Genomic DNA, 13,336 nt, shown 5'->3' on the forward strand with positions numbered 1-13,336 from the left:
GCGTATGATTTAATCGGCTGATTGGGCGGAGCTTCATCGAATGATTGGTTTCGTGTTTTGAGTGTCATATGGACACTATCGTTTATCGACGATATAATCGAAACAAAATAAAATTTTTATTTTTATTAAATTAAATATATGTGTGTGTAACACACATTTAATTACTAAAGTTGATTCAAATTTTTTTGAATTTACAAAAAATTACAAATCTACCCTTCCCTGATGATGATGATCATAGCTCTTGATGTGAATGTGATGATTTACCATCAGAAGGATATTTCATTTTATCATCATTTTGTTTGAAATTCTGCCTTAATCGTTCGAGAAATTCCTTCAATTCACGATCATAATTTTCCCATTCGGCAACAATACGTCTAGCACTGGTTAATTTTGGTTCTTTCGTTTTAGGATTATTACAAAGATCAATTGTTTTAGCCTGTTGTTTTGAATCATCATCACACCATGTTTCACACCAAAGCCATTCCTGAGGGAGTGATTTAATAGCCACCTGAATGAGAAAAAATAAATAAACATTATCCGAATGAATAAAGAAAATTTTTCATTTCGCACACCTGATGTATCATGTTGTTAGGCAGATCTTGATCAAGGTTAGATAAACTATTAGGATCTTGACTCAGACCTTGATATTGGCCACGAAGTCGATCACCAGCAGCAATACGACGAAATTTCTGCAAATCCACCACATACAAAGCACTAATATGATATTTACGGCCATGTAAATGTGTGGCCCAATAACCGGATTTCCAAAAACGAAAACCATCCATATCTTTACGAGAATCACAGAATGGTGTGTAACCATACGGTGCACCTTCTAGATCGAGATCACGTAATTCACGAAGATCGGCACGCACAACTTGATCGGCATCGACAAATATAATTTTTTTAACATCCAACGGGAACAGTACATCGAGGAATAAGATTTTATAACCCCAAATGATACGTTGTTTTTCCGTTTGTTGATGCAACCAACGAGGCCATTTATATTGTACTAATTCATATTCAAATTCATACTGACGAGCCATATGTGGCAATACTTGTTTGAATTGTGGCGATAGATAATTCTTCAGAAACCAGAACTTTACCGGCGTTTTGGTGTTTTTCAACACACTCATCATCATAATGCGTAATAATCGTTCATAAAGATGTCCAGAGGCCAAAGAAAATATATTGATACGTTTTGAATCTTCATCTTCGCCAGATGAATCTTTTGCTCCTTTGTCAGCTGAATATTGGCGTGTTGATTTTTCTGAATTCCAACCAGAAAACCAGCCACCACCACTTTGATCATCCAAAGAGTTGTCGTCTGAATCATATAAAAGTTCTTCATTTTGTTTTCCCGGTTTTTTATTCACACGAATTTTGATCACCAATGATCGGAATGAACTAACGATCGGTATGACTTTGGTTGTATTGGCTACTTGATCGGTATTATCATGTGATACGATTGTATAGATATCGGTCGATCGACCTTGACGTAAACGAAGCATCCATATTCCTGGTGATGCTTTCAATTGGAAATAACCAAGATTGGCCATAACTATTGTATCGTACATCGTAGGTTTAGTCTGAGTACCCAGTGTAAATTGTAATCCTCTTGGTGGACTGCCAGACGATTGTTCAAAACAATGACCTTCCACTAATAAATGTTCCAGTTCAAATACGGCACCAACAATGTTGGAATCCACTTGTGCGAGATGAATATTATCCAAATCATAAATTGCTTCAACAGCTTCGACCATCCAATTTTCAGGCACAGACATACCAACAGTGAACAATGGTGTTTTTGGCATCGATTTAAACAATGCTACTGGATTTATAATCGATCCACTAGCAGAAACAAATCGAGGTTCTTGATCCAAAACAAAACGATAGAATGATTTCAATGGCATATCAGAATGTTTTTCCACAGCATTGAAATGAATCTTTACTCGGGCATTAAACACTTCATAAAAGGTGGCCAAAATTGGTGAAATTTTCTGCGCGCCTCTATTTAGGGAATTAAGGAATAAAAAAAAACATTTAAACATCGTCATTAATGATAATCCGACTTACCTAGTCAATGGATCTAATATGGCTGTCAATTCGATGAATGGTTGCGACGGATGTCGAGGTTCGAGCACCAAAACACTATGTTCATCATGAACATTGTTTATTTCATATCTTTGTTTATATGAAGCACTATTTGTCGACGATGATTTCGACAATAATACAGAACAAATACGCAAAACTAGATCTGAACATTTTCGTGTTCCGGCATTACGTTCGTCATTATTCAGTGTGTTTAGAATTTTTTCTGACCAAAAATTCTGCGCATATCGTTCCATTAGTGTGAAATCATCTTCATTGAATGCAAGTTTGTGACCACCATGATCATGATCTGTCGATGATGATGATGATGATGATAGAAGTACGGGTACTTTGAATATTTTACCATTCAATATTAGAGCAAAATTATCCGATGAAGATATGCCAAATAATCGAGATGCAATTGCCTGATGTAGAGGGAATGGTGAGGAATTAGGATTTGCTTTAAGCAATGAATGACGTTCATAGAATGCTTTTCGATATTCATCTGAAATAAGTTGACCAATTTGTTCAATATTTGCATCCCAATCTTGATAATCCATAACAGCAACTTTATTCAAGAATGATAATAATTGTGATGGACTTGAAATGGTACTTAATGCTGATTCCAAAACTCGGGTTACAGGATTATGATTGACATAAATCAATGATAAACGCATATAACGACTATTTTCTCGCAGATGATTGAGACCGGCACGAAGTATTTGCCGAGCATCGAATGTAAGAAAATCTGATGCCAACCAAACGGTAACTGGATTGCAATCTTTTTTACTATTTATGTATTTTAATTGTGAAAGAATCGTTGCCTGTAAATCGTTAATGTTGGCCATAAAATATGCGCTTCCATCATCTTGTTTCGGTAATTGATGACCCGATGTGAGATCCAAGTATTTGGATGTTTCCATTCGTTTTTGATTCGAATGATCGAGACCAAAAATTACACGATTCAATCGTGTCATCACAGTTTTCTTTGACATTAGCCATTCAAGAACATCATCTTCATCGGTTAGTTCAGCTTTGTAGATTGCTTTTTGAAATTGTGAACTTTGACGCATAATTTCGCTAAGCACTGCTTCTTCGAAATAATCAGCCTGTAGATGTGATTCTTTGAGTAGAACACCATTCATCATTGCTTTTGGTCCATGTTCCAAACCGGTACGATCAAGAAAATCACGGGATAACTTTCTTCCAATGTCATAGCTTGAATCGGCACCAAAAACATCATCGGCTTCTGATTTGGAAATTTTCGATTTGAAATGATTGACAATATCATCTGGTTCTAGGTCACGAACACCTTGTGATGTAGCATAGGCTATAACATCGGTAACGAATGATAATGCTTCATATGGAGTTTTCTGTTGTGAAATATAATTATAAGCTTCAAGACATGCAATACCAGCATTTCGATAACCAGTTATGGTTTGATTGTCATTCACATCGAAAATTAAACCAATGCGAACAGGAGCCTTGTGTATGTAAAATGATTCGGCCATCTTTAGCATATCGAATGATTCCTTACGACTAGGGTCAATAATCAATACCAAATGATACATATTACGACGAATATTACGCAGTATTCCTGGATATGTTGGACGTAACATTTCTTGCAGTGAACTAGGCCAACTTTTATACATACGATCTTTTTCAATATCATTAATATAGAGAACAGATGAATCACGAATATCCATCTGGAAATCTAATTGTTGTTGTTGTTGCTGGCCACGTTCCCATGAAGCATCCAATTTTTTTATTCGATCATGATCACCATTCAATAAGGTGTGTAATTTTGATACGGTGTAATATTCGTTTTTCATTGTGTCCAACAATGTGAATACATCCACAGAATCGATATCATGATAGAGACCATTGATGAATAAAGCTGTATCCGATGTAGCTAGATTAAGATTTTGATAAAAATGATTCTGATTCCACGCAATTTCACGTTTCAATTCCGGTTCAACATGTATTTTGACCAATGATCGTGCTACACTTGGGAAATTCTGTGATATATCACGTAATACGGATAGTGCTTTTTCTTTTTGTACGGAAAGAACTTTTGTCACTGCTTGCAGACTGATTTCTTGTAATTCCCAAACTTTTAATGTAGCAATCTCTTTTTCTTGATCCATTAGATGGTTACGAAATTCATTCAGTTTGTCGGATAAGGCAGCATTGTTTGCTTTCAATTTCGAGAATATAAACCCAGCCACTTCATCTGGTTTTGATTGTTCTTGGTCATCTTTCCATATAGGATTACTTGATTCTACTACTTCTCCACGTACTCGTGTGTCATCTTGAGCTTTGTATTCGGTCGATTTAATGGCCAATTCGACACCATAACCGGATAAAGCAACATGCGTTTTTGTCGATTGTGGATTATGACGAATTATGTATCGAATGGGTTTGCCTTGATCGATTTGTTGTTTAATCAATTTATGTAGACGAAAAAATGATTTTGAACCAATCGTTGCATACAATATTACTGTTATGGAATGTGGTGATGTCTCAATAGATGAATATCGTCCTGGAAAGATATGATCAACGGAATACACTACAGGATGTGAAAGCTGTTCAACATTATCAGATTGTACATGATTGATCATACTATCGATAGCTTGACTGATATCATCACCATTATTACAAACGTATTTTGGTCGATCAACAACTGATGGTATGGTCAACTCTATGAATGAGCCATTACATTTTTCAAGTTGATTTGTTGAAGCAAAAATGTCTTCAATAATATTTTTGAATGCAATCACACGTGGTGAATACGATCGCAGTGATAATGCAAATTTCAATATGGATAATTTTGGTTCTGACCGTAAAAGTTTTGATGCTAATCGTAAACTAGATTGATATTGTTGTTGCATTGTTGTCCAATTTTCAGCAGCCGAACTCAATGCCATCGATTCGGTTTGAAGATCATCAAGATATTGCCAATAAAAATCTGGATTTTCTTCGGCCAAAAATTCCGCCACCTCCAAATACATTGGTGTTTGCGACCATTTTGATTGCAAAAGAATTTTCACTGATTTGGATGATGATGATGATGATGATGATGAGTGTGTTGTTGATTGTTCAGACCATTTGGACAACAATAGTAATAATGAAAATAAAAATGCCAAACTAGACGGCGATAATCGATGGGACAGATTTAGCATTCTTCACAATCTATCAAATGAGTTTTACTTGATAATGAGAAAAATATTAACAACAATGACAAATACTGATTATCGGCATTTCAGAAATATAATCAAAATCTTAATCTGAAAAAATTTACAGGCACTGACTATAAATCACTGTATGCTTTTCTTTCGGTTTTATGCTGACGCGATGATCCAAAATACAGACACACACACACACATGCATGCAAAATTCGATTCCATTCATATGATACGTGACGAACACACATTGTCAATAAAATCACTGCCCGATCTAAACCAAAGACAAATCATTCAACATTTTAAACATTTTAATCAGATTAATCAGATTAATCAGAACCAGTATTTATTCGTAAGATTCTCAAATCTAGTTGGGCTAGTATCTTTTCTTAGTATCTTTTTAAGAATTATTAGAATGCAAAATAGTGATAATAAATTGCATAATGATCACAACGATGATGATGACGATGAACAATTTCTATTTGATATGGCCGAAATGTTGGTCGAACCACCGACTAAACGTGTGATTTGTTCACAATGCCAGTAAGTTTTATCCTGGATTTCGAGATTAATTAAAACCAATTTTCTTGTCACTCATTTATACAGACGACCAGAACCAGTATGTTTTTGTTCGGATATTGATCCAATATTGCAATTACAAAATCATCTAATCATTTTGCAACATCCAAATGAATTAAAACGTTGTCTTCGTACGACGAAAATTTTGGAACTAAGCATTCCAAATGATAATTATCATTTATTTAATGGAAAACGATTTCCAATGAAAAAATTTCCCGAGTTGTTTGATTTAATTGAACAACGTGAAACCATATTGCTGTATCCATCACCTATGGCTGAATCATTAGGTATTGAAGGTATCCAACCAAATAAAAATGATGATCAATTCACTGGATTCAATGCGATCATATTGGATGGTACATGGCATCAAGCACGTGTCTTATATAATTGTAACCCATTTCTACATTCGTTACGTTGTATTAAATTAGAATCGACAGGTCGATCACAATATGTGATACGTACACAACCAACTGAAACGTGTTTGTCAACTGTTGAGGCTGCTGCAATTCTTTTTTCCCGATTAGAAAATGATCCATCGATTCATGATCGTTTAACACGACCATTACGAGCCATATGTGATTATCAACTGAATATGGGAGCTGTCAAACACCAAAGCAAAGAGTATCTCATCACTAATGGTCTGTATCAAAGACCATTGAATCGGCGTTTAAAGAAAAAAGTTGATCAACAAATTGTCAATAATAATCCAATTTCGGATCTAAAAAATCTTGTTCACTTGTTATGAAGAAAAATTCATTCACAATTCATTATTTTCTTAATGGTTGTCATTATTATTACAATTATTTAATTAGAATTGACCACCCGACTGAATTATGTACACAGATGTTTCTTTGTTTCACACCCACACACACACACACTGATTTCACAATCACCAATTTTTTCGTTCTAACAATCGATTTATATCTTCAACAATTGTGGCTTTCATTTCCAACCATTGTTTATCCATTGAATTATTGGTTGTTGCAGTGAAAAAACTGTCCAAAAATTCCGAATGACCAAGAAAATCGAAAACAAAATCAATTCTTTTTTGTGATTTCTCACTTAGATGTCGTTGTATTAATTGTTTTAATTCCGTCTTGCATTTTTGCATTTGTTGCTGTAAATATTGACGTTCATAACTGAAATCTACTTGATGAAACGATACGATTGTCATTAGAATGGAACGAATTGAGTGTTGAATTTTTGCCATTCGATACATTTCATCATTATCCAATTGATGATTCATTACCAATATGGCTACTTTAATTGTTATCTAAATGAGTGTGACAGGTGATTATTATTTGTGTCAAATCAACAAATTCAGTATCTACCTTCATTAAATATTTGACAATTTTGTCAGCTATTTCTTTGGGTCCAGATGATACAATTTTGTCATCGTGTTGTCGACAATATAATTTACATAACCTGTGTAAATTATCCATTAAACATGTCGAATCTGAATCAATTAATGTTTTGGCCATTGTTTTATTCGACATCATACGGCCGAATAATTTTTTCTGTATTCGTAGACCAATATCATGACTTTGAAATGTTGATGGTGGTGGCGGTGGTTGTGGAGGTTGTTGTTGTTGATTATCGGAATTTTCGAATGAATGTACCGAAGACATTTTATTTTGTTTTTTTTTCTAACAACTTAAGTAATCAGACTGAACGAAAAAAAAAATCCAGCAACAAATGGTTGAAACGACCCAATAACATCTGTCTGCCACCCAGCAACAGTTGGTCTCGCTCTCTCCACATTGGCATTATGTTATGTGACTCACGTTCACTTCATTACTATTATTACTGGGTTGTTTGCTTGAGTTTGCCATTGTTTCATTGTATTTCCTTTCTACATCCGGTCATTTAGTTAAATTAGTTCAGCACATATTCTGAATAACATAATCAAACAACAAAATCGATAACAAAAAATAAAATTTATACAAAAATTTATTCTTCATAAATGATGATTGAATTACTTGAACGATGACATCGTCTTTCGAAATAAAACTTACAGAAAATCTGAATGTTTAATCTGTAATCGAATTGAACAGTCATTTGTGTTTGCTATAAAAAAATTGTTAATCATTTTAATGTCAAATGACAGGTGTCGCTCTGGCTCGCTCCGAAGATTTTTTTCGCTTTCTTTGTGGAAAGTCCTCGACCATCACATTTTTGTGTTGGCATCAAGTGTCTGAATTTTAATCTAAATTCACGATGACTTCCGGGTATTTTTCGGGCTGAGATGGATTTCATTTCCTGAGCTCTAGTTTTTCTTCCTGGGATAATCGATGTTAGGCCAAAAAAAGATATACGCTTTTCGTGTGTATCTTTGTAAACTAAAGTAATGCGAGTAGCGTGTGTGTTTGTTTTCGAACAACCCACGTCAACAAAACGAGGCTTACACGTGCCGATACCTGTCCACTTTTGTGGTTTTTTTTTATCCTATGACTCGTACAAGATTTGGTCCATGGATTTGGATTGGTCGTAGATTTGGTATTGTAGATGTTCATCATCGACCATTAGCATCACAAGTATTGACAGCCCATTTACGACAATCTCGTTATCCATATTGGACGGCATTCTTTATTCCATATCGTTCAATTTTGAATGACCAATTTGGTTGGTCCCATTTTAATTGGTCTGTCGATGGTCATAATTATCATATCTTAAGAATTGGATGTTGGCCATATATTAAATATCATTGTAGCCGTCGACCTTTGGAAGACCTTTACATTCAAAACGTGTTTTATACGTGGATTAAATGTCTACAATTTGGTATTCCAACCTTAGCATATGGTATTACTGGCTGGATGATGGCTAAACATCACGAAGATGTCCATATTAATTCGACTAAATCGATTCGAATTTATTTTTGGTACAAGGAAAATCGGGATTTGCCTTATTGATTGATTATTGTCTGATAAAAAAAAATAATAAAAACGTACTTTATGAACGGAATTTGATATCGGCGTTTTTTTCAGTCGTCGTCCAGCTGAGTGTGTGGGCGATTTATTTTTTTTTATTTCATTGTTTCATGTTCACAATCTAATATTGGCCAATATTTAATCATCATTTATCATTTATTTGCTAAAATAATTTACGGACGTTTTCTTGTTCTATCCGAAAAGTTGATTTATTTGTCAACTCAACTCTTACAGTTCAAATCATTACCATCAATTGGAATCAAAGTTATTGCAAAAAAAAATCACCCACCATGTCCGAATCCATTGCCAAACCGACCAATAATCCATTGTCGACACTTTCAGATGAAGATGATGAAGATTTGTTTGCTTCAGCTTATGAGGTTTGTTTTTTCTCATTTTTTGAATAATTTAATTACATGCCAACAATTTAAATAGCAACCAATTAAAGCAAAACATGAAGAATCTTCGCCATCTGAAACGAAAATGGCCAACATTAATCTCGGTGATGATGATGATGATAGTCACCAAACACTCGATATCGAAAAAGAGCAAACGGATTCTGATCCTAAACAAGAAATGGGCAACGGTGCAATACCAACACCACCTCCCAGAAAATTATCTATCCCACAACATTCATCAGTTATTAATACATTGGAATCTGAGATGAATACAATCGACTTGAATGATTCAAAATGCGATAAAGATGATTTGAAACCTCAGCAAGCTTCTATCAAGTCAGAAAATGATAGTAATTTGAATAAAGAACCAATAACAGGTGGAATCAATGCAATTAAACCACTCGAAACGGTTCCCATTGAATCACGTCCGGCCGAATTACCACAGCCAACAACAGCGGCAACAAAAACTTTGCAACAACAACCGGCTATGATTACGCCTAGTCAAATAACGATCACTATTTCTGAACCACAAAAAATGGGCGAAGGCATGGGTTCTTACATGATCTATTCTGTCAGCACTCGAACGACCTTGCCTTATTTCCGTCGTCAATCTATGACTGTAAATCGTCGTTTTTCCGATTTTTTGGGTCTCCATTCAAAACTCCTGATGAAACATGGACAATCAGGCCGAATCATTCCACCACCACCGGCTAAATCAGCCTTTGGAACGGCCAAAGTGAAGATGGCTAAAGATGAATCACTACATTCGATGGATTTTCTTGCTAAACGTCGTGCCGCTTTGGAACGTTATCTACAACGTACTGCTGAACACCCGATCCTTTGTTCGGATCCAGATTTCCGAGAATTTCTTGAGCTTGATACTGAATTACCACGATCAACATCTACATCGGCTTTAAGTGGAGCCGGTTTAAAACGAATGTTTTCACTGGTCGGCGATACTGTTAATAAAATGACATTCCGTATGGAAGAATCTGATCCGGTAAGCTTTGAATAATTGTCTTTGTTCTTAAGGATTACTGTCCAATTCGATTTTTGATGTCATAATTTGTGTCTATAACTTTTTCATTTCATGCTATCCTCGAAATCAAGAATCTTTGTAACAGCTTCGAAGAAATTAAGGTTTCTCTTTTTTGTTTGTTCAATCTTTTTCCCGGTTTAACTTGAATCGATTGATTATAATCTATGTTCTTCTTTTGTTTTTTCATTCTTCATCTTAGTGGTTTGAATCGAAACAACAACAAATTGAAATGTTGGACGGCCAATTACGTAAATTACATGCGGCCATTGAATCGTTGATACATAATCGAAAAGAACTATCGTCATCATTGGGTATCCTTGGTAAATCGACCGCATTGATAGGTCATGATGAGCATAATGTATCATTGTCGTGTGCACTTTCACATTTGGCTGCCACACATGAAAAAGTGGAGAAAATCTACGAATCACAAGCGAATCATGATTTCCTTTATCTTTCCGAACTATTACGTGATTATATTGGCATGATTGGAGCCGTACGCGAAGCATTCCATGAACGTGTAAAATGTTTCCAGAATCTAACCAATCTGGAACAAAGTTTAAATCGTAAATATGAATCCAAAGCAAAATTAGAGTTGACTCTGAAGAATGAACGTTCTTCATCACCACAAATTGATGAAGAAATACAAGATGTAAGTAGTGTTTTTTTTTGGTCAACAAATTCTGATTTTTTCTTTTTCTTTTCACCCATCCATAATAACCTAGCTTCAAGAACGTGTGGAAAAAGCAAAGGCAGATTTCGAAAAAATATCAGATACAATTAAACAAGAATTTGAACGTTTCGATTTGAATCGTATTCGAGATTTTCGAAATAATTTCCTCAAATACATGGAATCATTGTTGCAAACACAGGAGGCATTGATTGAATGTTGGGAAACATTCTTGCCCGAAGCAAAATCAATTTCTGCCTGAAACAGTGGAATAATCATTGTGTGTGGATTGTGGCCTCCTTATTCTTAATTTTTTTTGTCACAATCGATAAAGTCATATTACAAAAATAAAATAGATTTATTTATCAGATCAAATCAAGCATTTCTTGTATCAATGATTCATTACGATAATGACTTTTTTCACCCACTCGATATCGTGGACCGACTATGCAATTTTCCAGTACAACATTTCCCTCTAAATAAACATCTGAACATATAACCGAATTGATCAATTGACAACCATTTTCGATTGTTGCATTATCTTGAATGATACAATTGGTCAAATGACATTGGTCACCAATTTTACAATTATTACCAATTACAGTTCGTTTTAGCATAGTTTTTTCACCCAATTTTGAATTATGGTTGATCAATGAATTATTTGAAATTGATTTTTGATCAATTAGAAATCGATTAGCTTGGCAAAATCCCAACAAATTATTCACTCGTACTAAATGACCAGTGTCAATGATTAGAGCGACGCAATTGATCAATGATGATTTTGATTTCTTTTCATGATTTTCATTATCGATTTGATTCAGATTTATATCGGCCATATAAGTTTCCAATTCTGGTATTTGAATAAAATCGATAAATCGTTTTGATTTTTTCGATTGTTCATCATTTTCATATGGTCGACTTGATTCAGTTGATCGATCGGAATTTTGACGTCGAAATTGTTTCCGCACTAATGATGGTAACAGATCAAATTTAATCGATCGAATACCACTGATGATAATGGAGCAGATAATTTGATTAAACCAGTAATCATCAAGGTTGTGTGATAAACTCACGTTTCATGTTGTAGATAGTCGAGTATCCAATTGCGGAAAAGGTAAATATGTGAATCAATTAGATCGGTTCTTAGTTGAAAATATGGACAACATTCCAAAATCGAACGTTTTAATGGAATCGAATCCGTAGTGAACATAACATCGGGTTCGAAGAAAACCAACCGGTTAGAATCGTTTCCATCCAAACCAATATAATCGAATTCTGTAATCAATAACAATAACAACAAAAATCTAATCTAATGATTCCATCTCAAATAATTTACATTTACCTTTACAATTATCGGCCAATTTGATTGCAGGCATTAGGTTTTCCTTTGGATAGCATTGTGATGAAAAGGCACACAAAAAAGATGCATTTCGAAGTCGATATAGTTGAATAAATTGCTCAAGATCAATATCGGCTACAAGATCACATGATACAAGAAGAATATCTTTTGTTAGTTTTTCCTGTTTTTGAATAGCTCGTAAACTATCGGCAGTAGCATAATCTCCAGCATGTGGTATCGTAACAAATCGTAATTGAATATCCAAACCTAAAGCGGTAACTGCATTTTTAATCTGATGTTCTTCATTGTCCAAAACGATAATAAAAGCCTCTAGAGTATTGATATAAATCAATGAGGAACGAAAAAAAATCATTTTTTTTGCAAACCTTGAATATGATGACGTTGAAGTAATTCCAACGAATACTGTATCATTGGCCGATTGGCGATCTGCAGTAAACATTTAGGACGGCCATGTAAAATATGGTTCATACGAGAACCACGACCAGCAGCCAAAATGATTGTATGAAATTCATAATCGAATTGATTTTTCACCATCATTACATTACCAATTTTTTATTTTTTTACCGAAGAAAAAAATTTTAATAAAAAATTAAAACATGCACGTGTACAATGTTTGTGCGTTGCAAGTTGTTCAATTAGAAAAACGTCTAGTTTATACGTTGATCGAATAATGTAATGTGTGGATGAAATTTTTTTTTTTTTTGAAAAAAAGCCATCAAATTTCAGATTTTCGATGATAGCATCTGCTTTTTTACATCTTACACACCTGTTGTCAACGATCGACCCATTGCCAACAGGTGCCAGGTGTCAGGTCATTTTTTTTATTCGATTTGATTTGTTCCTAATTAGTTTAATTACACAGTTCGATTGATCGATATATGGCACTGATTGGTGGGAGTTTGATGGATTTTTTAAATAATGAGGAAAAGATATTTGCGTGTGTGCAGATTTCTAATTATTTTTTTCTAAAAAAACATTTCGTTAAAAAAAACGACCGTTGGAAAAATGAAAAAACCAGAAAAAAATTGATAACCGAAATCATTAGTCAGGCGTACGCCCAGGATTTTCAAATCTAACCAATCATGAATCATTTTCA

The 13,336-nt window shown here is 34.5% G+C and overlaps 6 protein-coding genes across 7 annotated transcripts; 3 read left to right on the top strand and 3 right to left on the bottom strand.

Moving 5' to 3' along the window:
- Positions 1-94: 94 nt before the first annotated feature.
- On the bottom strand, positions 95-5,474 carry Uggt (UDP-glucose-glycoprotein glucosyltransferase). The gene is made up of 3 exons (XM_047059746.2): positions 2,074-5,474; positions 573-2,007; positions 95-508 (listed from the first exon to the last, which is right to left on the bottom strand). The coding sequence occupies exons 1-3, from the start codon at positions 5,268-5,270 to the stop codon at positions 233-235; spliced, it is 4,908 nt and encodes a 1,635-aa protein (XP_046915702.2). The 5' UTR covers positions 5,271-5,474; the 3' UTR covers positions 95-232.
- Positions 5,413-6,911, top strand: Dtwd2 (DTW domain containing 2). The gene is made up of 2 exons (XM_047059755.2): positions 5,413-5,813; positions 5,877-6,911. Exons 1-2 carry the CDS (start codon positions 5,413-5,415, stop codon positions 6,592-6,594), a joined length of 1,119 nt encoding a protein of 372 aa, XP_046915711.2. The 3' UTR covers positions 6,595-6,911.
- sigmar (Tumor necrosis factor alpha-induced protein 8-like protein sigmar) lies at positions 6,585-7,725 on the bottom strand. The gene is made up of 2 exons (XM_047059758.2): positions 7,181-7,725; positions 6,585-7,122 (listed from the first exon to the last, which is right to left on the bottom strand). Exons 1-2 carry the CDS (start codon positions 7,475-7,477, stop codon positions 6,739-6,741), a joined length of 681 nt encoding a protein of 226 aa, XP_046915714.2. The 5' UTR covers positions 7,478-7,725; the 3' UTR covers positions 6,585-6,738.
- A 238-nt stretch (positions 7,726-7,963) lies between these two features.
- Positions 7,964-8,810, top strand: LOC124496254 (uncharacterized protein C15orf61). Its single transcript, XM_047059759.2, has one exon. It carries the CDS (start codon positions 8,297-8,299, stop codon positions 8,756-8,758), a length of 462 nt encoding a protein of 153 aa, XP_046915715.1. The 5' UTR covers positions 7,964-8,296; the 3' UTR covers positions 8,759-8,810.
- Snx1 (sorting nexin 1) lies at positions 8,328-11,255 on the top strand. 2 transcript variants are annotated; one of them, XM_047059748.2, is made up of 5 exons: positions 8,328-9,156; positions 9,212-10,174; positions 10,285-10,314; positions 10,413-10,862; positions 10,936-11,255. In XM_047059748.2, the coding sequence occupies exons 1-5, from the start codon at positions 9,067-9,069 to the stop codon at positions 11,140-11,142; spliced, it is 1,740 nt and encodes a 579-aa protein (XP_046915704.2). In that variant the 5' UTR covers positions 8,328-9,066; the 3' UTR covers positions 11,143-11,255. The 2 variants fall into 2 exon arrangements, with proteins under 2 accessions (XP_046915704.2, XP_046915705.2); XM_047059749.2 differs by lacking the exon at positions 10,285-10,314.
- eIF2Bgamma (eukaryotic translation initiation factor 2B subunit gamma) lies at positions 11,218-13,144 on the bottom strand. Its single transcript, XM_047059750.2, has 4 exons — positions 12,606-13,144; positions 12,223-12,549; positions 11,954-12,155; positions 11,218-11,888 (listed from the first exon to the last, which is right to left on the bottom strand). The coding sequence occupies exons 1-4, from the start codon at positions 12,775-12,777 to the stop codon at positions 11,246-11,248; spliced, it is 1,344 nt and encodes a 447-aa protein (XP_046915706.1). The 5' UTR covers positions 12,778-13,144; the 3' UTR covers positions 11,218-11,245.
- Positions 13,145-13,336: the final 192 nt, after the last annotated feature.

The sequence above is a fragment of the Dermatophagoides farinae genome, chromosome 8 (genome assembly GCF_024713945.1).
Source record: "Dermatophagoides farinae isolate YC_2012a chromosome 8, ASM2471394v1, whole genome shotgun sequence".
Classification (NCBI taxonomy): Eukaryota; Metazoa; Arthropoda; class Arachnida; order Sarcoptiformes; family Pyroglyphidae; genus Dermatophagoides; species Dermatophagoides farinae.